At 38.1% G+C, this 25,260-nt stretch overlaps 1 protein-coding gene across 15 annotated transcripts in view; it reads right to left on the bottom strand.

Moving 5' to 3' along the window:
- Window positions 1-25,260, bottom strand: part of BRF1 (BRF1 general transcription factor IIIB subunit) — a 172,866-nt gene that overhangs the window by 93,704 nt on the left and 53,902 nt on the right. For 6 of the 15 annotated variants that reach the window (XR_012673780.1, XM_075150905.1, XM_075150908.1 and 3 more), the window contains 2 exons: window positions 10,659-10,690; window positions 1,513-1,585 (listed from right to left, as the gene is read on the bottom strand). Coding sequence is in view for 6 of the 15 variants with exons in the window: in XM_075150905.1 (XP_075007006.1) it covers window positions 1,513-1,585; window positions 10,659-10,690 (105 nt within the window). In the remaining 9 variants the exon portion in view is untranslated. Of the gene's footprint in view, window positions 1-1,512; window positions 1,586-7,703; window positions 7,844-8,496; window positions 8,612-10,658; window positions 10,691-17,901; window positions 18,046-20,574; window positions 20,788-25,260 lie in introns of those variants that run through there. The other 9 variants (XM_075150913.1, XM_075150919.1, XM_075150914.1 and 6 more) reach the window with 8 other exon arrangements.

Here is a 25,260-nt window from a genome sequence, read left to right as displayed (position 1 = left end):
TTTAGCCCAGAGCTGTAATACTGGCAGCCACTATCTAAATATACATCCCATCCTCGCGTTCAGGAGCAGACGTTAGAGAAATACTTGCATTATGGTCTTTAAGTTCACTCAAAATTACTAATTGGAAATAAGCCACCATAAACAAAAGCTGCTAGATCTTCCCCCACCTCTATTTTTTCTAAAAACGTAGTCCCATCCACTATCAGCAGTCATTTTATAGCTAGTACCCTTAACTTTTCTCAGAGTGATAAAAGTAGGCATTTTTCTCAAGTGTCTGACAATCATTAAACATGAGCCAATTAGAAATACTGTTTTTTATAAATCTCTTTTCTCATAATGATCTCTTTTCTCATAATTCTTGGAAAGAATACTCAAGCAGCAGTTTAAACCATTATTTTCTTCCATGTATAACAAGTACCTCTACATTTTGTTGAGAAGGGTTTTCTGTTTGCCTTTTTCAAAGCTGCATTAATTTGCACCTTGAAACCAAGCTGCAATACAAATTCTGCCTGTTCTCTCTTTAAAAAAAGTAATGAAAAATAATAAGGCAACTGAATTATTGCAAAGAATTTTTTACCAGACATCAAGCTATGCTAATGAAGCCAGCACACCACGATGGCTGATAGCTGTGCACTGCCACATACTATCTGGATGCCGTCATGTCGAAGCTCAATATGTGAGCTGCTGGTTCTCTTGCTGCAAAGGCAGGCAGCTATGTGACCAGCTGAGTACATCTGAAGGGGCGTGCGTGCGTGTTGTTCTTGAACACAAAAGGCATCTGATTCTCTCAGTACAGATTAAGGAGAGTGGGAGTGAGAGTGGGTAAAGATACAGGAAGAAAACTCCTGTACAGAGGTGGGTAACGGTCACAAGACCTCTCCATAAGCTCACTCTTTTAACTGGAATTGGCATGAATTCCCTTGGCTTAAAGGCTACAGCCCAGACAACAGCTTTTTTATCCTTTAACACATAAAATCCACCTTCCTATCACTGTGTCACAATTTCAGCAATGACTTACTAATTAAAAATTATTCACATGCTTGGAAAAAGTTGCTCCTCATTTTCCATCAAGCCACTTGTATTTCAAGCACTGAACACCTCAGCTACAGGTGATGGACAGATAGTAAATTTGGCAAATATTTATCAGATGTTGCGTCTCTCTGGAATTGGAAGTGTGACAGGCCTGTGCAAGCTTGTAGATGCACACAAATTTTTTATACATCAGCCTCATTGTCTTAGTATAGCCCGAACTACTCTCAGAAAAAGCAACAAAATTATTTGTAAAAGAAAATAGCATCTAGCTCCTAAAAAAGTCTTACATAAAGGAGAACAGGCTCTCATGGTCACCATTGCTCTTCGGCCTGGATTGATTCCAGCTTCATTTTTAAGTTGCCACTTTGGTATTTAGCAGACAAAACTATGTATATATACACACATACATATATACTCTTTTAAAGTAACCATGCAGAAAATATACGCAAATACTCAAAAGTCAACTCATAAAAAAATTACCTATGGCTGGAGCATTTATGCAGAGTTCTCTGGCCAACAGAAGAAAAGTTTTTCCCAGCACATAGACATTCACCTATTAAAAGAAAAAAAAATCATTATTTAAATCTTAAGCTGCAAATGTTTTTAACAGAACATTTATGCAGGAAAAATAACCCATACTTTTGAAATCTTAACAACCTGCTTTAAAAAAAATTTAACTGAACTAATACAAGCGACATTCATAGGTACAGAATAATAGTTGGTGCTTGTCAGAAGCTGCACAAATTAGTATTGTAAATCAAAGCATAAGTTTATATTGAAAAAATTACAAGTAGTTCTTCATCATGCTCCTCAGGGGGCTCAATGTTGCTCTGTAGTATTTGGGCAATTTTTCAGTTGTCACCTAACATCTTAAAGCATTAAGTAGACTTTAATATAATATCAGTATATATAAAGTGTCATTTATCTTGTAACGTAACAAAACCTGAGCAAATACTCGCAAGTTAGTGCAAATTTCAGCTCTGTATGTTCATGTGAAGTGGGATAATAAAGCATTGCACAAGCACACACCAAACTTTTCCACCGAAGCAAGGAGTGGTGCTACATGCCCCAGGGGTTATTTGTCATTTCTTACTGTTTGGACATTGCCCCAGATCACCCTACTTTAAAAAAAGATAAATAAATTCAGAAAAACCTAAACCACGCCAAACCTGCTAAGGAGCCAGGGACAGAGCCCTGCTCCCCTCCCCTCCTTCACTGCTGCACTCAGGAGGATGTAAACTGAGGGGAAGAGTTACTCTTCAAGATCTGATTTGCAATTTATAGCATAAGCAACTACATTTGTATTTTAAAAGTCTGAGGAAGTTTTCTTTCACTATCTTAAGATGTGTTTTTGTGGTCAGCAAGAAAGGCAGGATATACTTCAGTTCCCAATCAGCCCCAAACGTTCCCACGAAGCTCCATGAACACCTTGCTCCCCCAAGGCACATATAAAGGTCAAAGTTAGTAGCAAAACACTTCATCCTCCTACACTGCAAACAAATAGATTTTTTTTATTTTTAGGAGTATATACTCTATTGCTTTTATGTAACAGAACTGCCCCTCTCTTTCCTATGCCAGGATAGTGAAGGTGTTTATTAAGCAGTCAATTACAAAACGGAGTTGTTGGTTATGGTACAAGCCTATGGAAATAAAAAAATCCTGTTACTAAGTATATTCTCTTTCCGTTTCACAAAAGAGCTTTACCAACATCAGTTTAAAAGCAAGCTTTCCTCCCGAGTGTATAGATGCCTCTACCAAGCTAGCAAAAATAAATATATACATTTAAACAAACAACAAACACATTTTCACCCAGCACTTGAAAATATTTCTTTATGGGAAAATGTTCTTAATGTGAATTTTTCTCAAATTTAAAAAAATTTAAAAATGAGAACTTCAAAGAAATCCTCAGAATGATCATGTATCCTGAAAGTGACTGCTCAATCAAGTGTACATGATATGATGTTAATTCATTCCATATTTAGTGGAAAGTATTGAATATCTTCCATGCTTTGTCTGACCAATGGTTGGACTGGTCTAGAAGATACAAAAGTATAGTCTTAAAATTTACCATCCTTTTTTTCCTGAAATACCAGACAACATAGAAATACTATTCTATGGGAAGTGAGTGAACAAAATATACCCTTTGAATAAGAAGTATATTTCTTAGGCAATAAATCACAGAATTTTATACAGAAAAATAAGCACCTACTGAATTTGGTGATTCATATAGGAGTTTGAGAGCATGTGACTTTCCATGAGCCACAGAGATAGAACAGACATTACTACAGCAAAATATCCGCAGTCTTTCAGTTGGCTTTAGATGCTCTAGATTCACTGCAAGTTTGGAATGGCTTGTTTTGACCTTTTGTCTAAGAAATATTAACATAAAGAGTGAGGGTTTGGCTGTGGTTTCAGCCTTCTAAGTTGGCCGACCAAGTTACTATAAATCCTAAACCTCATCACTTAGATCTTGTTCTGCAAGGACGATTTCACTGCACTAATCAATAAAGTTACTTCAGTGGAGCCAAGTACATATGATGTTTCCATCAAAGGCTTCACAAACTCATCTAGTTCTTTCATTTTAGTGTAGAAAAAGAAAAAACCCTCAAATTCAGACAAGTATTTCTCCCTCTGGCTTTTTTTGTCATGACATCCAAATACTCGATGTTTGTCCCCATCAAACCATGTCACTCTCTAAGAAACTCCTCCCAAGCAAACTTCCCATAAATGCAATCATCAAAGAACAAATAAATATGAAGAGGCATAAAGAAGCAGGGTTTTTTAGTGAAGTCCTAACAATCAAAGTGGGTGCCAAATAAAATCTAAAGCAAAGACAAATGCATAATAAAATTGCTTGCTGACTGTTTTTTATCTTCCTCTCCTCAGCCTAACTAAAAGTCTCCGGATCCATGATCTATTTGAGTACTTAAATCTAACCTGCTTTTCCACTTCACCCACATCATCAGTGTTTTATGATCAACTTCAAGGTGTAGGCAGTGTATTTACACAAAATAATAAATTCAAATAGAAATGGTACATCAGGGAACTTCTCTCTCTTGATCACAAGTGCATTCTTCGCAGTTTCTGGTTACTACCTATCTAGAAAGAAAGCATAATATACAGTGGCTTACGTCCTCTATATTGTTTTCCTCATGAAGCTCATGTGTTTTTAATGCCGGGGTGAAGTCACAAAAAGAATCAGGAATATTTAATTGCTTCCAGTTTTCCTGGCACATCAGTAGGAAAAGAGACTTCAGGCCCTCTCAAACAATACACCTCTCATCTTTAAAAGTTACAGATATTCACAGGTTCTGGGGCATTTCTCATAAATGGGAAATTAAAGATGGCATAAAGCTTACCCAGAAATCTGTCATGGCATTGAACTGCTGAAACACGATATTTAAGAACTTTTGGTTTTAGTGGGAGAAGGCCCTTTCACTAAAATTTTATGCCACTGTCACTAATTCCAGCTATTACTCATGCACACACACACACACACACATCCTGTGACAGATATGATAGATATATAATAGGCATATAGATAGAGTCTTCCTTTACTCTCATCATTTGTATGGTTTTTTGCACTCCATTAAGCTTAGAAAATTAAGAGAATTAATTTAGAGGCCTACTTTAATTTCTAGTTCTTTCTTCATTAAGAACTTCTTACAAAAATTCATATACTCCAATCCATCAAAAGCTTTACGCTCCAAATTTAGAACCATATGACATTTGCATTCATAAAACCTAATTTTATATGAGACCTTAGAATGGTGAATAAACAAAAATGCCCTTCTAAAAGAATGTCTTTGGCTTAGACTTGAATTGGTACAGCTTTAAAGCTTACCACATCGACTTCGGCCTCTTTTCCCCCTTCTTAATTTAAAAGGATCATACTGAAAAACAGTATTTCCCCAAACTCTCCCCAATCAAAATTTTCAAAATGTAACAATTGTTTTATAGACTTGCATAAGACTTGTGCTCTCTCTTTGTGTATTTTGATCAGATATTAACATTTCCTAAACTTGATGCAATCACTAGGTTTGAACATCAATACTTAATACAGAGAGTGGTGTCAACCTCTGTCAGAGGGGCTATTTCAAAATATCTGCATACCCTGATAGTTTTTTTCCACAGTATTTTACATTCAGTTCACATTTAACGGAATAAATTTACAAACATATGGACCTGCCACGGAGGAGTTTGTTTTTTTTTTAAAAAACGAGATTATTCAGCAGGAAGACATCTTTCAGACAAAAAATACGTGCTCACCAAGGCACTGCAAAAAAAACCCAAACAAACAAACAAAAAAAACCCCCAAAACCCCAATGTTTTTACCCCTAAGTTTTTACAGAGAACTTAAGATTCTGTAAGAAGTCGTCCTTTACCAATAGTTAACTTCTGCTCTTTTTACAGAAAACTTTGTATTAGTTAAAAGGGGCATCTGGAGAAGGAATGGCTTCCAATTATTCAGTTACATCTTTACAGAAAGATCCTTCTACTCTTATACTCTTTGCCCTTCACAGTATTTTTTGGAGATGCAGCCTTTTCATTTCACATCTGTCAGTCATCAGATGCTGATTTCAAAAGGGACACTTCCATAGGGACCCTTATCCTTTCATAATTTCCTCTTGCTTTCACATCATGCCTGATGTGTTCACAAATACTTCCACTTTTAGAAATAACAACAAATACCTCTTTCCCAGTGACACGGGAATTCAGCTGTTCATCAGTCTAACACCTTCCAGAATTTTAAACTCTCTTTGGGAAACAGGGAATCTCCCATTCATACAGTTACCAGGTCACTTTACCTTCTGGACAGTAGCAAAAATAAAGCTGCAATCATTGAATGGAAGTTCCATAAATTTATAAATCAATACTCTTTCACTACGAGCAATTTCCAAAAAGGCTTTTCAAGACCATGGCATGGCATTCTGGAAAAATATTACAAACAGTGACGGTCATTAAGGTCTTCTGTCTTTTAGAAAGATAAAGACTGGGCAGTTGGAACACGATGAGAATTCACACTGTGAAACATCCATGGCTGCTTGCCTAAATAATTAAGCAAGCATGAAAAGCAAATGAGTTTTTAAGGAGAGTGTCTGTTGCTGGGGAAAGAGGCACCTGTGGTTATTTGATTCATTATTAACATTTCTAGTATAGTAATGCCTGAAGGTCCCAACCAGGTTGTTTAAATTAACTCAATCAACATAGCGATTTGCATAGGGGCAATAAAGGCAAATCCAGTCAACATGTTAATAACTTTAAATGAACAAAGGGTATTAAAAACTGAAGCAAATGAGTACAGTCTTTAAAAAAATATTCTATTCTACCCTTCTCCACACAATAAACTGAAACTTCTTATTTTCTGGATTGCACCCAGAACACTACATTTAACCTCGAAAGACAAGACACAAACTACAAACATGTACCAAACCCAGCTTGTCAGGATGCAGTTCAAAAAGAGACACAAATCAAAATTAAGCAGCTTCCTCTCATGCTATGCTTTAAAGCGTTGCCTTCAGTCTGGGGACTCTGAAGGGGGCGCCTATTTTTGCTAATCACCTCTGTGGTAGTCCTAGCATTCTTCCTCCAACACCACATCTGTACAATAAACCATTATCATACCATCTATGCAAGAAAGTCAAAGAGTAATTTGCCTATGCAAGAAAGTCAAAGAGTAATTTGCAACAAGCATAGAGGAATCAGGGAGGCCAATGCTGCCTTTCAAAAAAATAAATAAAAACAACAAGCATACAAAAATAGATCGCAATAAAAATCCTTCTGGACAAGAAAGTACTGTTACTTGACTAGACAAACTGAAGAGGAGAAATAGGGGATGAGAGTTGTGTTTTGAAGTGGAAGAGAGACTGAAGGAGGACTAGACCAAGCAGGTACCAGTTACTGATTTTTCACTTCTTGTACATCCCCATCCCTTATCTAGAATCGTAGTATAGATCAGGTTGGAATGGATCTCGGGAGGTTTCCAGCCCAAACTCCTGCTCAAAGCAGGGTCAGCTATGAGAACAGACCAGGTTCCTCAGGATCTTGAAAACCTCCATGGACAGAGACTTCAAAACTGCTCTGAGCAACCTGTTCCAACACTTGACTGTCCTCATGGTGAAAAACCTTTTCTTGATATCAAGTCAAAACATTTCATTTTAATTAATTATGTCCACTGCTGCTAATCCTCCTGCTGCACACTCATATAAAGAGCCTGGCTCTGTCTAACATCTTTTCAGTAAGCATTAGCCTTATTTAACAGCAGGACACACCACAAGGCACACTAAAAATTATATTCTACCAGGCTGAAATTGGAGATCAAACACTGCCAACACCTCTTCCCAAAGTCTTTTATGACCACATTGCAAAGACCATGACACTGGAGATTACAAGAGGCTAAAAAAGAAACCGCCATTTCCCAGGGTGAGAAAGGCAGCATTTCACCACACTGAGATCAAAACTTTAGCCAACTAGTTCTCCAGGTGGAAGGAATAAGCTCTGAAACAGATGAGCAAACCTAAATTGTACAAAAGTTGGGCCAAGGCTAGACAAGCTTCACAACTCTCCTAAACAAGCAAGGCCTGTCACTTAGATCGGACTAACAAAAAAGCAAACAAAAGGCCTGATTACAGACCTCTCTAAAGCTTACATTTGCAAGTAAAATGCAGTACCTGAAAATATAAGCAAGTACTTTCCCTGTCAGAGACTGATGACTGATCGTCCTTCCAACTCAATCAACATGCAGCATGGCTCGGCTCTGCTCTGCAGAAGGAAGGAGCCTGATTTGTAGCAGTGGTCTGGACATTTTCAGTTCATTTCAGATAATGCTTTAAAGTCTAAATGTACCAGAGGCATACTGAATCTGACAACATTTTCAACAGGAGGTTTCCAAGACATAGGACATATTTCACCTGAAGATAAAATGGGAGAAAAAATACCAAAGAAATTGCCTTTCCAATTAAAAAAAAAATAATTACAGACATTTTGGCTTTTTCCAAGATGACAGCAATTTTGAAGCTCCAAAAATTTCTCTAGTGGAACAAGACAAACTCCCATATCAGCATAAGAGGAAAACTGTATGACTTCTTAAACAGACTGCCATTAGCAGTGAAAATCAGTCTCCTCTATTGCCAAGTTTTAGCTGCATAATACTATTCTAAAAGCACATCACACTCTAGGGGACAGCTTTTTATTTTTTTATGGAGAATGGGGGACCAAATCCCAAAGCAACTCAATAAAGACAAGAAGAGAGGTTGTACAAGAAGTACAGATCAGAGCCTAAGAGGCCACGCTTTCAATTTCCCCTTCTTTTTTTCTTTTTTCCTTTTTTTTTTTTTAAAAAAAAGCTAAACAGAACAACAAGAGAGAAAGAACACAAATATGATAGGTCATTAAACAAATACTGAGTTGCAGTTAACAGCAGATTCAAATCTTCTTCATATTACTCTTACTTTTAGCTACCACCTTTCTTACGTTGTGAGCTACAGAGGGCATTGGCTCTCCCAGCACTTGCAAGACACTGGTTGAAGGTCACCGATGCGGAGGGTGCCGTAAGTGGGATGCAGAATGGCACAGCTAATATTGTTTCCAGCTGCAAGATGCCAAAAGGAAGCAATGGATGGCCTTTTTCACAGGCTTTCATTTATCTTTTTTGCTGGTAGCTGGAGTTACAAAGCTTACTTTTTGTTTTGCTTTTAGATGAAGCAATACATGAAAGGTTGTTATGCCTTTTTTGCCCCTCAAATGCACTGAAGCCTATTTCAAGGTGTTCTGTAATTCAGTCAGTAGCCCCCATGAAGACACTCCGTAAGGATGTTTCATTTGGTAACTTTCTTCAAAAAATTCCTGCAGTCAGATGATTAGCACCTCCCTCAACAACTGAGCTGCATCAAGTAGAAAATTCTGAAGAAAAATCTCAAGATTTGCTATTAGCACCTAAGCAACAGCTGGTGAAGGTCAGCAGTAGCTCATTTTTTAGACTTTCAGATGTGATTTTTTTTTCTGATATAAAATTGATACATTTCTCATTTTACCAAGAAAAACAACTACCTGGGCCAGTATGTCATAATTTTGTACAGATGAGTCTGTGTAAGTTAAATATTTTGGAAAGATAATACCACTGCCACTACTACTACTGCTAACAACCTTTCTTTTTCTTTAGTGACATTCACATCCCAACTTCAGGATGGGAGAGCTGTCCTTGAAAAAAAGAGGCACTTGAAGGTAATATAGTACAATCTAATGAACTAATTGCTTTTCTTTTTTAGGCACACAGTCTGTAGGCAAAGGCTGATCTAAAGCAGAATGTACTGAAGTTTTCTGCCTGGGCCATAAATATTTTGCCACCAAGTTTTTTTTGTTTTGTTTTGGGTTTGTTGTTGGTTTTTGGTTTTTTTTAATACACAAACTCGGGGTGGGGGCGAAATCAAGCTAGGACCTGAAAAGCTCATTTATACGTTCTTAAACAGGACTTTCTGGCTAGCAGTTCACAATAACATTTAAGATTCCTGTTTGCTCAGATTCACCTTGAAGAAGCTATAAAGCAGAGCAAATCAGAAGTCTTCACACAGTTAAATACATAAATACAGACCATAATGCTGAAATTTTGCATTTGTCCTCTTTCCGGGGTTGATTACTTCCCTATTACTATCTATTCTGTCTCTCACATCTCATCAGTTACCCCTCTTTAACCTTTTGGTCCTCATATGCCCCATCTCGACACCTTTTCTGGCTGGAATGTACAGAGGGGGAAAGATAAATCATTCAATCTTTCTTGTCTGTTCCTGCTGACAGTACGTCTTTTTTTTCTTTTACAGATACAATACCTCTTCTTCTTCACATTGTGTGATTATTCTTCATATTACTTTGATCATTCTATTTCAAAACAATCACCATGAAAAATCACCTGTGTTTAGAAGGAAATAAACCTCCCATTCTACACATGCAGTATTTGGTTATAAGTAATCAAAATAATTCAGTAAGAGTTTAGAAAAGAGAAAAAAGTTACTAATTTTAAGAATTAAAGATTCATTTGATTATTGCAATTCCAGCAGATTGCTTCAAGCAATAAATAGTCTTCACAGGATGCCATTTACCAAGACAGCTGGGAGGACAAAAATAGATGCAACTAACCTACTCACATTGTATGTAAAACAGTTGTAACACGGAGAATGAGGGTAAGACAGCATATGTCAGTAGAGCTTTCTATTTCCACATACAGAGCAAGTATGTATTTCTCTCAAAATACATTTTATAAAACATCTCTGTAGTGCACTAATCCATTTACGCAGTACTACCTACCAAAAAAGTTATTTCTGTCTTCAACAACTGTTGTTTTAAAAATTTGTAACATCTGACCCTGTGCCATTGCAGTGACTCTGAATCCTGATGAAAGGATCATACTAACTTGATACGTTATTTGCAGCACTAAAAGGAAAAAATATTTGTTTGACATTTAATTTTACTGAACAATTACTCAGATTTACAAACCCAGTGATTTTCCAATTCAGAATTTTTAGAGAGAAATTAAAACATTCCAAACAGCCCATGCTGACAGCTCTTTGCTTGCAATTAATCTTAAACTTTAACAATTCAACAAAAGTTTCAAATAAAAAAAGATACAATACCTGAAGAAGGTCACTGAGGTCAAGTAACATGTCTGTGAAGAAGTCAAGGAATACACATGCTTGTTGAATGTGACAGTGTTTCTTAATTTCATTAGCAATCCAAACCCAGGAAGAAATAAACCCAGGTTTAAATGTCAAAGAAACCAAATACGGACTAGGTACTTGGATGCACCAGTTCTGCTAACAGCCAGCATCCAGCTAACCGTTCAACTCCCCAAAAAATCCTGCCAGCACCCGCTGCATTTATTGCACAAGTTGTCTATGGGGAGTGATGGTCTCAAAGAACAAGCCAACACCTTGCGTGACTTACAATACTCATCATATACTGCAACCCAAGAAAGACCCAAAGATAACAAAAAACAGTAATAGCAGCAAGATAGAATACCCTTCTTACACTTTATTTAGGAATGTAAAGCATCATCAGTCTCCTATGCCACTCAGGAGTCCAGCTCCAAAAAGACAGATGGAAGAGCAAACTAAGAAAACTGCAGTAAGTTTCTTCTGTCCTCTTCTATGAGGACCTGTCAAACAGCTGGGAAGAGAAAGCCACTTTGGCTACTCTCTTCTCTGACCAAGAAAATCAGCTGTTACCTTCTGAGTTCTTACTCCCTCCATCATATCCTATGCCACTGCAAAAATATTAGGTCACTGTCTACTACTCATTATGGGCACACTTGGAACTCATAATAGCTAAAAACAAGCCAAAACCACTACAAGTTTCCATTAGATTTTACTGAAAGTAAGTACACTTATCAAATTATTGTCTTAACAATAAATGAAAAAAAAAAAACATTAAGCTTAAGGTGCAAAGGTAGCCTTCTCGCTGCTATCAAAGTAGCGAGAACATACTGGATCTCCTATCAGCTACTCAGGTGTGGCTTACATGTTGTAAAAGGGTTCCGGTTTTACCATTAAAAGGAGTGTCGAAGGGGCGGGAGAGAGAGGGGTAAAGAAAAAATGTACGCGGGGGTGTATGTGCATTTGTGTATGTAGCAATGTGTTAAGAAATCCAGTAGTAAAAAAAATTACAGCGATGTCAGTATGGTTTGGTACATCGTGGCAACGCAAGTATTAGCATATGTTCTTCTTAAAGAATGCCAGAGTAATATAGTACACATTTCTCCTAAATATTATCAGATGTGGAAGGAGAATAATTCAGGTAACGTAATCAATTTATACATAAACATTTGTCTCGCTAAGAATTTTTATCCTTGAGCATTTCTATCCTTAGTCTGCATTTTAAATTATATGAATCTAGTACTCAAAATTTGTTACAGAATTCAATACATTATGTTAATATTATTTGGTAAAGTTAATTTTAGCATTAAAAAAACACAGCATAGCTGGATATTTAATTAGCTGAAAACTCAGTGTGTCTCTCAAAAAATCCAAAATCCCTTACAGATAATATTATGCAAGACATTAAAGTAATCTTAAATTTTAACACAGTAAGGAAATTGCTAACAAAAACAACTTGTAAAATATAGAGCTCATATTAACACAGAGCAATACTGAATTGAACACAACTTTTTGGTCAAAGTAGTGAAAAAGGAGAAAATGGAAAGACTTTAACAATGAAATTGCCAAGGAACCATAATAGTTGGCAGCTCAAACAGATCTAGGAAGAAATCACTACACCAATTTTATGCTTGAGAAATACTCTAGGTCTGAAAATGTGCCTAGCTCATTACTGACTTGAAGTGTCTGGTTACTCTATGCCCACCCTGAGATACCTTCACCATTGAGAGAAACTAAAATCATCACTCATCTCTGATAGATTTCGTCCCAATTTAGGAAAAAAACCAAACCAAAACAAACAAACGAGAAAATCCACCAAAAGAAAAGCAGCTCATAGGTTACTGAGGCACCAGGTGAGCAACTGAGTGGTCCTAGAGTCTGTCTGCTGCCACTGGAGACAGAGGAGGAGTCCGAAAGAGAGCATCAGTGCCAGAGGCTAATTCAGATCTCAGGTGAGCCAGAGAGCTACTTTTCTAACCGAGGCATTTCAGTTACAGTCATGAAATCTGTATACCAAAGTATTCTTCATCCTCCTCAATCCGTTAAAAACACTTTGGTGGACGACCTAAACTTAGTAACACATTACAAGTGCTCAGGCTTTATTACTGTAAGAACAAAAAAAAAACCCAAACCACATTTTTGTCCAAGAAAGAAGAAACAGAGAGCACTGCATGCATTTATAATGACACAAAATTAGAGCTAAGAAGCTGGGAAATTCACTTGCAGGGTTCAGGCAACTCTGAAGCAATTTAGAGCTACACTATAGATGCTTTAACATACAGTTGCTTTGCTTCTTAGAGAACTTAGTTCAAGCGTCCACTGAAATTCTAAGTAAAGGTCACAGTAAAAATGTGGCATTTCTGGATTTCATTTAAGGTAGCCTCCAGCAATCTCTCTCCCTGATTAGACGTGTAGCTGCTATAGCGAAGCAAAAGCAGAGGGGAAATTTGAGTCATGCAGTAGCAATGGGTTGGCCTTTACTGTGAATATTGTGAGCACAATTATCAGCAGGAAGTAGTTGTAAAAACAGGCAGTTGTTTTCAAACTCCTTTTCAGAGTTGGAACAGTTCAGGAGAACATACAACAACAGCTGAAAACAGCAGATAATACTTAATATGTATTCAAAAATTATACAATCATAAGATAAATGTTTTCTTTGAGGCTGAAAGTAAACAATGATAATTTTACATGCGGAGACTGCTAGCACATGGAAAAGTTCTCAAAGGGATAGAAAGCTACTGATATTATAGATATACACATACAAAATAACAGGGCATAAACACAAGGGGACTTAGATTATAAATGCACCCAATTAAAAAAAAAAAAAAAAGGAAAAGAAAAAAGCATTAACAGTTTCAACTGCTTTTCCTTTGCTGTTCATTCTTCAAGCTAATTTCACCAAGGTATGCAATTGACTGTCCATCACTAGAAACTTTTAAATCAAAATGAGATAAGTCTAAAGGCTTTATCTCAAAAGATTTAATTCAAGGGAATCCTTTGACGAACGTGATGCAAGAGGTCAGACCGAGTGGCCAGAACACTCCCTTTCTGCCTTTATAATCTAGTAATCTGTGGATAATGCGAGAGCACCATGAATCACAGCAGTAATGATCTCATTCTCAGCACCAGAGGAAACAAAAGTTCATGATGAAATGAATAGTACCGGACACCTAAAACCCAAAATACCAAAACAAGCATGCATTTGTCCTTCAGATAGACCTACATTTTATATATTCCAGCAATCCTGAAGTACTTATATGCAGCGAAATCCCCTTGGTTTTCAATATTAACATTTAGCAGGAGGCAAAACTGCCATTTGCCAAATTCATATGTAGAGATGCAGGAATAAATTGTGGAAGATGCTTTTAAAATAACAACTATCATTTACAATAGAGTCGTTCCCCCCCTAAAAAAAAAAAAATTAAAAAAATAAATCTTTTTTTTAGTGTCTGACAATCTACAATAATCAGGAAACCTTCAAACAGATTATTTCATGCTATTGTGTCAAAATTCCTCCACTATGTAGCATGTTGTATCTGGGAGATACAGGCACATATAAGCAGCATGGAGAAGACAAAGAATCTAGTATTTATTTTAGTTAGTTAGTTTTCATAAGTTACCCTCAGAGCTTTTTTTACTTATTTTTACAAGCTTATTACAAAATTAGCCATACCATGGAAAGAGGACTAATGCCAAGGAATCGTGACTGCAAGCCACTCAGCAGATATTTGACATCCATAAGAGCCGTGCTGTCCACTAATGAAGCGTTACCTTTTTTCAGTTGAAGCTAAAATGCTTTCTGTTTCTAACTAAAACTAAAACCAGATCCATTAAATATTTTCAAAAGCACACTGGGCTAGCCGAATATGCAGCAAGCGTTCAGCACTTTTGAAAATGCTGCCCTTAGAGAATACATTCTTCAAAGGATTGGGGCTAGGCTGTATTCCTAGTGTTACCGACTTCACGTAAATAACCTGCTTTGTGGGATATTGCAAAGTATTTACATAGTCGCACGTAAATTTATAACACAGCGCAACATGACCAAAAAAAGTAAAAAAATACATTTCTTGTCCCAAAATGCTCATACAGTCCACTCACAATTATTCAGGATACCAGATGGATAAAATATGCAAAGAATACCCGTACTAAGCTACTGAAAGATAATCTAGTTAGTATATTTACTTTAGGAAAAGATAATTTAGGAATAGAATGAAAATGTAAATATTAATTTAAAAGTTTTGAGAGGCATGAGGTTAATCTTCAACCTGGATGATGTGACCAAGTATAAATAATAGTTGGCTATATTCAAACAATAAAAAGTCTCCAAACAAGAAAGAGAGACCCCGTCCCCTGAACAGTAAATTGAACAAGCACTGGTGAAGGAAAACAAGAGAGGTTGCTAGGAGAAGCAAGGTTTAAGGAAGAACTTAAAAGAAGAGTGGGGCTGGCAGACAAGAATGGGAGAGAGGCACCAGGAAAGGAGCAAAGCTCAAGCTGCAAGGGAAAAAGAAACAAGAGTAAATAGTAAAATCACTGCAGAAAACATCCTGTGTCTGAAAAGAATTCAAACATATAGCAGCTATGAAACTGCACAGTCCAAAAATGTGCACAGAATGACCATTTGATAATAAAGTGGGCATAAAAAAACGCAGCTGGGAAGGAGGACACCAATAGTAAAGATTTAAGTAAACTCAAAGGAGGTTCAGTTCTCTCTCTTTTCCCTGTGTACAAAATCTGTAAAGGTTATGACTCTTGTACCATCAGTGAAAGAAAAGTTTCACAAAACTCAGAGGTGCAGATCTGGAAGAACTATTCTGAGATGACAAAAGGGTATTCAGTACAGCAGCAACACACACGTTTGGAAACATGAAGCAGCTGGCTGAGACAGAGAAGTGGCAGAAACTAGAAGCAGAGAAAAATCACCGCCTGCTCAGACATGGCAAAGGAAAGCCAGCACTGCCATGAGTCTGACACTCTGCTTTTCAGAAAACTCCAAATGGAAGAGTTTGGAAAGATGAAAAAAAAAGAACAAAAAAAAACAACAACAACAAAAAAAAACCCCAACCAAACACCAACCCTAACCCTGAAAATAATCTGTCCCAAACTCGCTTGATTCTGGCCCATTACCACCCCCTTTCCCTGGCCTGCTATTTGTGCAGCAATGTGGCAAACCAGCCTAGGGAACTGTCCGAAATAAATATTTTTTCTTTTTTCTTTTTTTTGCCTGTTTTCAGCTGGATTAACTCCCCAGTTCACATGTAACTGCACAAACACCTGGCCTGATAGAAGGCAGGGGATGGACTGGGGGAGGACTGAGCAGGCAAGGGCAAAGCAAGCTGACTTCTTTCTGAAGCCGCACCAGCTCACGCTGGCTTAAAGCATTCATCAAAGCTAGAGCCTGGGACAATCTCTCAGTCACCCATCCCACCTCCTCAAATTTCTCTTTAAAGTAACACTGTTTGCAGAGTTTCCCCAGCTTGCTCGAAAACACAAAGACCTACCTTACCTGAAAGGGAAACCTTTAAACAAATAAGGAGCAAAAGCCTGCAGAATAACTGCTTTATAGTAAACCAAAATTGTATAAAACTGATAACACCTTCCTTGTTTCAAGTACATACACAGTTCCTGTGCGAAAGTTCATCATAGCACTGCTCTGGTTTACCCACAATAAACACCCAGCTATACTTTTAAAAAAGTAGCTCAATTAAACCAGAACAAAACCAAATTCTGTAGATACAGAATGTTTTACATTTTCCATGCTAGAAGCCAAGCGTTACATCTTTGCTTTCATACCCATACTGAATCTAATGCACTGGTATTAAGTGCTCCTCGGAGAATTATCTCAACAGACCTCTGCTGGGATGGGAGCGTGGCAGCTGCTGTACCCAGCACTGGGATATGCCAGAGTTTGCACAGAAACTCAGACGCTGCTTTCCTGCCAGTATCAGTGAACTTGATTTATCCACGCATAGGCATTATCTAATATCTTATACGTAAAACGGCACCACTCATTCTGCAGAAAATTTCTGACACTAGAGCCTTTGTTTTAAGAAAAAGTATAGCTTCAAAAAAATGAATTGCATCCCTGCCATTCTGAGGCTGCTGACTCCTTAATGGCCTTTGGTGGGAAGTACAACAATCGGATGTGTTAAATTTCCCATTCTCAAAAGCCTTTAAGAGAATCATATCAGCATATGTCATGTAACACAATGACAGAATAAACCCTTCCGTATCAGATGCCTGTAGGCATATAGCCGTAGAAACCTCTTTCATTACTTCAACTGGATACTTACCACCATGCACCAAAGAGAGCCCTTGTATTCAGAAAGCGGGCGGTACAAGAATACCTTTCCCCCAACAGGGTATTCCTGTTGATGAGAAAACCTCACCTCGGCAGGCGGGAGAGCTCTCTGCATTCCCACCCTCACTCACACCTACAGCACTCTGTCGGAAAATGCCAGGCGTAACAGCTTCACGGATGTGGCCGGCTCTCTCCTGGAGCACGGACTGAGCAACACTTTCACAAATGCTACCAAACTGTTCATTACTAGTCTTGTAGTAATCAATGCAAGTTTGATTAAAGGCATTACAGTAACACACGGTAACTTCCCCAATCACCTGTCTTTGTTACAGAACTTAAATGCAGCATGGAGCTGAAAACTGGGCACTTAGGACTAGTTTATCAGCAGTGCTTGGAAGTCAGGACAACACGCCACTTTTACACTAGCTGAACTCCTCAAAGTAGTCTGATTTAGTCATTTTCAATAAAATAAATAGGAAAACATGGAGCTAAACTGATGTGCCGCATCAGTGGATTGAAAAATCCTCAACCCATGCTTTCACTTTAAGAAATGCCTGCACTAAATATAAAAAAGATTTCTACATGTTCACCGTAGCAGAAACCTACATAAGTCATAACAGCACAGAAGTATACAGAATTTGGTTTTTATTAAAGAGAGTTACATTTTCTAAACTGGGCTTGCCTTATGGTTCATAAAGAGCAGCTTATCCCAAATGAGTTACTAATAAAGCATTTTACCAAATACAGAATAATGCATCTTGCACAGGCTGTGCTTTAGAATACCACTGTAAGAGTGTTCAAGGGAGGTTTATTTAGCAGTATGAGAGTAGAAAACTCACATTAACTCCTTGGACAGTTATCCAGGTATCTTGGGATACGGTAACAGACAGAAGCAACTGAATTAGCACATTTGAATTTACCAACCTGTGGACAAGACGCAATATGCAACCATGTCTTCACTTTACTTCACAGCAATGCACAAAGGAGAGATTACCTTAAGCTGTCACCGGCAGGGTGAGAAGATACCTTCACTTCCTGAAAGCCCAACTGAATAGGGCTCAAGAAGAACTAAAAAAAAATGGAAAAGAACTGCTATAGGTTTTCTAACTTTAAAAATATCAAATACCAATTTTAAATACCTTTCAGGGCTAGAGACAAGTGATACATCATACTTTGAAATGGATACAATTCTCAACATGACACATTCCCCTTCAAGGACATAATATACTGGATTTTAAATTCAAAACAAATTTATGTCTTGAAAAGTTGTCCCTAGAAAAAGACTAAATTTGGTCCTTGAACAAGTATAATACAGCAGGTGGAGGGAGGAGTTTACATTGCATGGAAGAAAGATGACATATCTGAGACTTTAAGGTAGCTAACTTTCTTTCAGAGTTCAATTACGAGAATAAATCTTTGAGATGCTCTATTAAGCAGGGAAAATCCAGTTGTAGGCATTTGATACACTTTGTATTTTATCTACACGAAAGAGTGGGAAATAAATGCTTCCCAAGAAATTGAAAGGCATAGCCCAGAGGGATTCTAGGCTGTGCCTCAGGACACTGGGTTTCTGTTTCCATTTTTGCCACTGCCCCACAAAAAGATATTTCATCCTTCTTTATCATGTTTTTACAATGAAGACAACAGTTTCCCCTTCCTTGGTAAAACGCTCTGAAATCTTCTGATTATTTTACTATTTACAATAAACATTTTAACTCTGGAGTTCCCAAGTCTCTCCAAAGGGTTAGAGAACGAAGCTTTCAAATGTATTTCACCTATAATGTCCCAGTAGGTAACTAACTTTATGGTCAACAATTACTTTTCAGACCATCTCCCTGCCTTTGAAAGACCCAAGCTACATCCTGTCTAAATGCAACATCCTGATCTAACTCGTGGGTTTATGATATGCAAATCAACATAGAAATTTGTCCCCCTGTCTAAAACATACAAAAAGGGCTTAAGAGCGAAGTGACATCCTGAGCTCCTTATAATAAAAAGAGATGCAACGCATATCACAGATTCAGTCCCTCCTTTCCAGTATGCCAGTCCTAATTTTCATGCCTCTATTATCCAAAACACATAGCTAAGTAGCACCTATAACTTTAAAATCCTTTATTCAGTTTAATATTTAGTTCTATTTTGCACCAATTTGCTCTAAACTCACTTCATAAATATACATATCAATTCTCAGTGTTAAAAAAGATAAAGCAAGTGTCAACTCGGTTGACAAAACTTGTTTATTGGTTATTCATCTTTATGAAGGGATCCTTCAGGAGCAAAAGGAAAACCCTTTATTGGGGCAAGGAGTGTTAGGGGAGAGGAGGGTAGGAAGGGACCAGAATACATATACTGATATCCTACTGAAAACTCAGGTCTTCAGTAAGCAATCTGCTGCAATTCTCTACTTTTCACAGATGCTGCAATTCTGTTGGCATTACTGTAAATATTTACTTCACTTAAGTAGGAACTCCCAAAGCATCACAAGACAATGTTGCACAGCATCAGTTAGTGAACACACTGATGTTAATTTACTTGCAAATGGCATTTCTCATGTTCTTAAAAGTTAACAACCTTCATTAAATGGTTTTAATCAAGATGGAAAATGAGGAATATTTTCCTGAAGTGTCATTTTAAACTTTTATCCTGTACTATCTTCTTTTGAATGCTGTAGCAATGGCAAGCACTTATCTTGTGTCTCTCTTACAGCACAGAGACTGCTCTTTCATTATCAGTTTTAAGAAGCTGTAAACTTATGTCAGCTGCTGGCATTCTTCACAAGAGAAAAAAAAAAATCAGTAATGATGTACATATCTGCCTCTGGGAAAATCAAAACTGCCAGTGATACGCTGGGAAAGATCTCCTTAGACTCCTTTCACACAGTCTTGGAGCAATTTTATTGTAAGCAAGCAGTGTAATTTCAAATAACATTCTAGACTGCACTGATGGCAAGCTCCTAAAATACAGCTCTGCTCTGAACAACAACCCAGAATGCTATTGTGGGTCCCGTGTTTACAGCTGCTCACTGATTGTGTCATATTTGCAAAGCTTTCAAGAAAAATTATAACTTTTTTTTCCCCCACCGCTAAGACTTACAAATTCAGCCTAGGATTTTGATAATAAGCTTAGTACAACACGAGAGCTAGTGAGCCTGCAGAACTTGCTCCTCTTCACAATCTTAGTTAAAAATTCCAAGTGTTTTAGCCAATATACTTGGAAAAGTATATTCCAGGGTCTTAGCAAAATCTAGTAAGAGAGCAATATGCAGAACAGGACTCCTACATTGTGGGAGGCAGCATACTACTGTATGAAGTATAGATGCACATGGGACACAAAACATACCTACATTGTACTACTGCCCTGATGAGCAAGTCATTTTGCTTCCCTTCTGTGCCTCAGTTTCTCCAACCAGAAGACGGGGATTGTAATACTGACCTTCTCCATAAAATGCTATAAATTCTGCACCTCCATTACCAGGACCCTCAGCTAGGAGGGAACAAACTGGAGTTACAGTCCTGCTGCCAGAACTGTTTACGTATTAGGTCATTATATTCACATATAATAAATACATTAGTGAAAAAAAGAACACATAGAAATAACCTGAGAGAAAGAAGTTGAACTAGGTAAACATCCTCTCTCAGAGCCTCGCCATTCACCTACAAAAGCTTCCACTTGTTTGCTCTTCTCCTGGCCCCACAATTCTTGCATTTCAGATTGCACAGCAACAACAGCTTCAAAAGGAGAACAGGCAGGGTTCGGCCCCGACTACCCTCTTGGCTTTTAACTCCCCTTATGGAAGTGAATCCGGGTTTTCTGCAAGTCAGGAAGAGGCTTTAGTCACCAGCCCCCCCCCCCCCCCCAAAAAAAACCCAAACCAAAACAAACCAAAACAAACAACGAGCACCTGTTGTTGTGTTGCCCATCAGAAGAAGGATCGCTCTGGACTCTGAGCAAAGAGAAATTCTCTATACAGAGCACTAGCCAAACACTTAAACCGCCAAGTGGAAAGACGGTTCAGCTGCACCCCTGACCAAAGTGACACCTACCCATCCGTTTTACATGGCACCCTAACCAACATGGGCTCAGGGGAAACTGGCACTGCGGTGGATGCTGCTTACCTTGACTTCAGCAAAGCTAAAGACATGGTCTGCCATGGCAAATTAAAGACAATTGTTGAGACGTCATGGTTTGGCTAGCTGGCCTGGAAGGTACGCTTAAAATTGGCTGGACTGCCAAGTTTGAAGGCTGTGATTAATAGTACAAAGTCCAATTAGCAGATAGGTACTACAGGGATCCCTCAGGGGCAACGCTGTCTCGATTAGCAATGAGACAGCAAGGCAGAAGGCACCCTAGGCAAGTATGCAGACGACACTAAGCTGGGAGAGCAGTCAATGCATCTGAAGGTGGGGCTGCCATTCAGAGGGATCTTAGCAGGCTGGAGAACCGGGCTGACAGGAGCTGCATCTGTCTTTGAACTTCTTGAAAAGTCTCGCGCCCGAGACAGAAAAACCTCTTGCTACAGTACAGGCTGGGACTGACCAGCTAAGGAACAGCTTGCACAAAAGGAGTTGGACATCTCCATGGACAAATTGAGCAGGAGTCTAGCAGCGTGCTCTTGCATCAAGAAAGGCCAAACAGTACTGAGTTGGATTAGCAAAAGTGCAGCCAGCAGTCGAGGGAAGTGGTTATCAGTACCTATGAGGCTGCATCATGTTCAGGTCTAGGTTCTTAAGTACAACTTCAGTACTCTGGAGTGACTACAGTGGAGGGCCACTGAGATGGCTGAAGGGCTGGACCATGTGATACATGAGGAACAGCCGAGAGAGCTGGGCTTGTTCAGTCCAGAGAAGAGAAGGCTTTAGGGGAGATCTAAGCTGTCTTAACTACGTAGTGAGAGGGGTATAGAGAATATGGAGCCAAATTCTTCTCAGACACATACAGACAGAACAAAAGACAACAGATGCAAATTGCAGCAAGAGAAAAACTGATTAGATATTAGGAAAAAAAATCTTTGCCGTGAAGGTAATAAAACACTGCAATAGGGTGGCTGGAGAGAGTATGACACATCCACTGCTAGAGACAACCAACACTCAACCAGAGTAGGGCTTCAGCAATCTACTGAGGACGTGAGCGGGGAGCCTCTAGATTCCAGAGGCCCCTTCCAATCTGAATTATTCTACAATCCTACATAGGACACAGGTTTTCTGGATTGTCTCCTCCATATTTCATCACCTTCAGATATATTGTCTGTATATATTGTCTATATATATTGTCTACATTTCCCTGTATGTACCACACCTTCTCTGACTGCTGGAGAGCTGGTGGAAAATGCTCTGTATTCTCTTTCCTCCCATCCTAGAACCTGTTGTGATGAAACACTTCTGTCAAGCTACTTTTTTTTGCAGCTTCTTTTTTCGATGCTGTCCTCATGTTCTGGATACTACCTCTCAGCCAACGTTCTTGGCACCTTATTGTGCTCCCAACTTCTCCAGTTGCAACATGAGGAAAGTGACCAGTTTACAGCTCTGCTGGGAGGGTGGCCAACATTATCAACGAAACCAAGGACCAGAGCATTCTCGTTTCATCACTGAATGACTATGAGAAACAGCTGAGACACTGAAGCCACCAGTTCAAAGACTGAGGAATGAGTACAGCAGCAACCAATACTTGAGTTGCTTTCCTCTGCCACAATAAGAGCTTAGAGTCTAGGTGGAAGATAATAAATATTAAACTGAACGTTGACAAAAATATTTTTCAACAGAAGAACTATAATCTGAATATGTGCTGGAAATAATTATTGGCAGTGAACTGAGTCCTCCAGATGTGACAAGAATGCAGTGATTTGGGAGTCCCTCAGAGACAGCAGCACAGATGCAGTCCATTTGTTGCATTCTCTAGAAGACTGATCCTTTAAGGACCAGAAATTTTCATATAGAAAAGAAAATTCAACTTAGATTCTGCAGAAGTTAACAGCACTCGTGGGAAAACCCAACTTTCAACTCCAGATAAGTACAGAATAGAGCATTCTCTGAATTCAGGTACCAACTGAGACGCAGCAGCTGAAACCTCCAGATGTTTCTTTAAAAGACGACTTCTTCAGTAATAACTTACAATTATTTTACATTTGTTTCCTCATTTCCCTGGAGATCAAGGATGGTCCAGTGGCGATTTCAATGGCAAATTTCTCAATTCAGACAGCCCAGCTCTTTTGCCCAACAGGAAACGTCACAGAAAAGCATCTATAATCTCACAACTTTGGAGCTCAATAGGCAGAATTTCATTACTCTGAAGCCATGGCTTCATTGGGCGGGGGGGTGGGGGGTTGTGTAGTGCGTTTTTAATGCAAGTTAGCTAGGAGAGGACAAAATCCTTGCAAAGCGAGGAGACAGTGGTGCTTTCTCAGAAACTAGCAAGTTCAGGTAACCTCTCAAATTTTCTGCAGTCTAACTTGAAACACCAGCTCTTTCTTTGTCCTAGAATTGTGCCACACATTACAGTACCTGAAATGACAATAACAACTTTGTTCCCTCTTGGAAACTGCAAGGCCAAAAGGCTCTCTACGAGCACAATAAAAAGTTAAAAGGACCGATTATAGAAGGAAAAATACTGTAAAACAGATAAGGTGAGAAATTCTGACAATAAGACAGAGGCAGTGTTTGGAGTTCTGGTTTTGGTGTAATAAAGACTTTCACATTTCAGTTAGTACATGTCGTGTTGCTGAATATGTATTTTTATTGCACAATTTTCTCTTCATATTAAAAAGGCTATAGCATATTATGAGTTAGACACAGTTTTTTGTCCACACTAAAAGGATTTTTTTCAGTCTATATATTTCCCCTCTTTCAAAATTTGCTTTCCATCATGAGTAGTTCATGTATGATAACATAAAATACATCATTCACCATTCCTCCATGCTTACTAATACAAAAGGAATCTGAAGAGCACTCTGATTTCTACTCCCTGTCAAGGCATAAGCTAAGACTTTATTTTTGGCAGACAAGCTGCTCCTTCATTGAAGAAACAGTTATACATCTCCATTTAAAAATACTGATTAGCAAATCTCATAGCACTTTACCAACACATGCAGTCAAAACATCACTGAGACTACTGTGTTTCTCCCAAACTGGAAGGATGTTGAAAACTTAAATGATTCACTTAGAGCTGATCTAAAGATGAGAGTGCCGCAATTTATGTTTTATTGTCAAACTTTTAAAGGATTAAATCTAAATAAAATACACAATACACAAGCTTTAAAGTACACGTTATCTTCAACATCTTATTTCCAATTAGCAAGTCAAAATAAAGAAGGCATGGGGAACATTTGGCTTCAAAAGCAGAGCTCTGGAAGAAATCAAGATTTTCATTGTTTTGGGTCTCATTTAAGGCTGCTATTTTCCCAAACTGCTGAAACTGGATAAGATGGAAAGATTATTCTCTCTCTCAAAGGGGGGGGGAAAATAGCAGACATACCACCATGTGATTGAGTATTACATCATTTGTACTTACAATACTGAGCCAGTCTGGCAGTTAAGCTTAAAAGACATTTTCTTTTGCCTTCGAAGAAGGACATGGACTTGCCATAAAGGCAGGCTACCAGGGAAAAGCTTAGAAAAGACTCAGCTCACAATTTTACTTGGCATGAGATTACAAAATGCTAGAAGTCTTTCACTGAGACGCATTTCCAGTGTGAAGTTTGTGTATGAAGACTATGTCATGCAAACAAAATCCTACTGACAAACATCTGAAGAAATAAGACAGCTCTTGAGAAGTACTTTTACCAATTTTTAAAAGGCTTATACTTTATTAGGATGTAAGAAATCATTATCAATAGCATTTGCAAGATATGAGGACAGGCCAGGTATGAGAATGAATCCTTTTTTCCAAAACAAATTTGAAAAGTAATATTGTTTCTCTGATATACCTTCACTTTGTTCTTACAACATCAAAAAGTGCAAGAGAAAAAAAGCTTCATAAGACTTAAGAATATGATGAAAGTGGACACAGTTTTAGAAGACCTCAAGCTAAAATAATATTTGCAGATAGCAAGCACAGAAATGCTTATAGGTCTCAATGCACTGGCTTTTAATCACCCTATTTTGCATTACTGATGTTAATTAAACTATTTAATAATATGAATTTGTCTTCTAAGGCATCATTCTTACAGCATTAAAATGCAAATACACAATCTTCAAAATTATTTTAATGAAGGAGAGCGTTTAATTTTCTAATTGACTTCTAAAGTATTAAAATGCAGAAAACATTAGTGACGGCTACAATCAGGAATAT

Source organism: Calonectris borealis, chromosome 5, assembly GCF_964195595.1.
Source record: "Calonectris borealis chromosome 5, bCalBor7.hap1.2, whole genome shotgun sequence".
Classification (NCBI taxonomy): domain Eukaryota; kingdom Metazoa; phylum Chordata; class Aves; order Procellariiformes; family Procellariidae; genus Calonectris; species Calonectris borealis.
The sequence above is the reverse complement of the archived record's forward strand: the minus strand, read 5'-3'. Positions and strand labels throughout refer to the sequence as shown.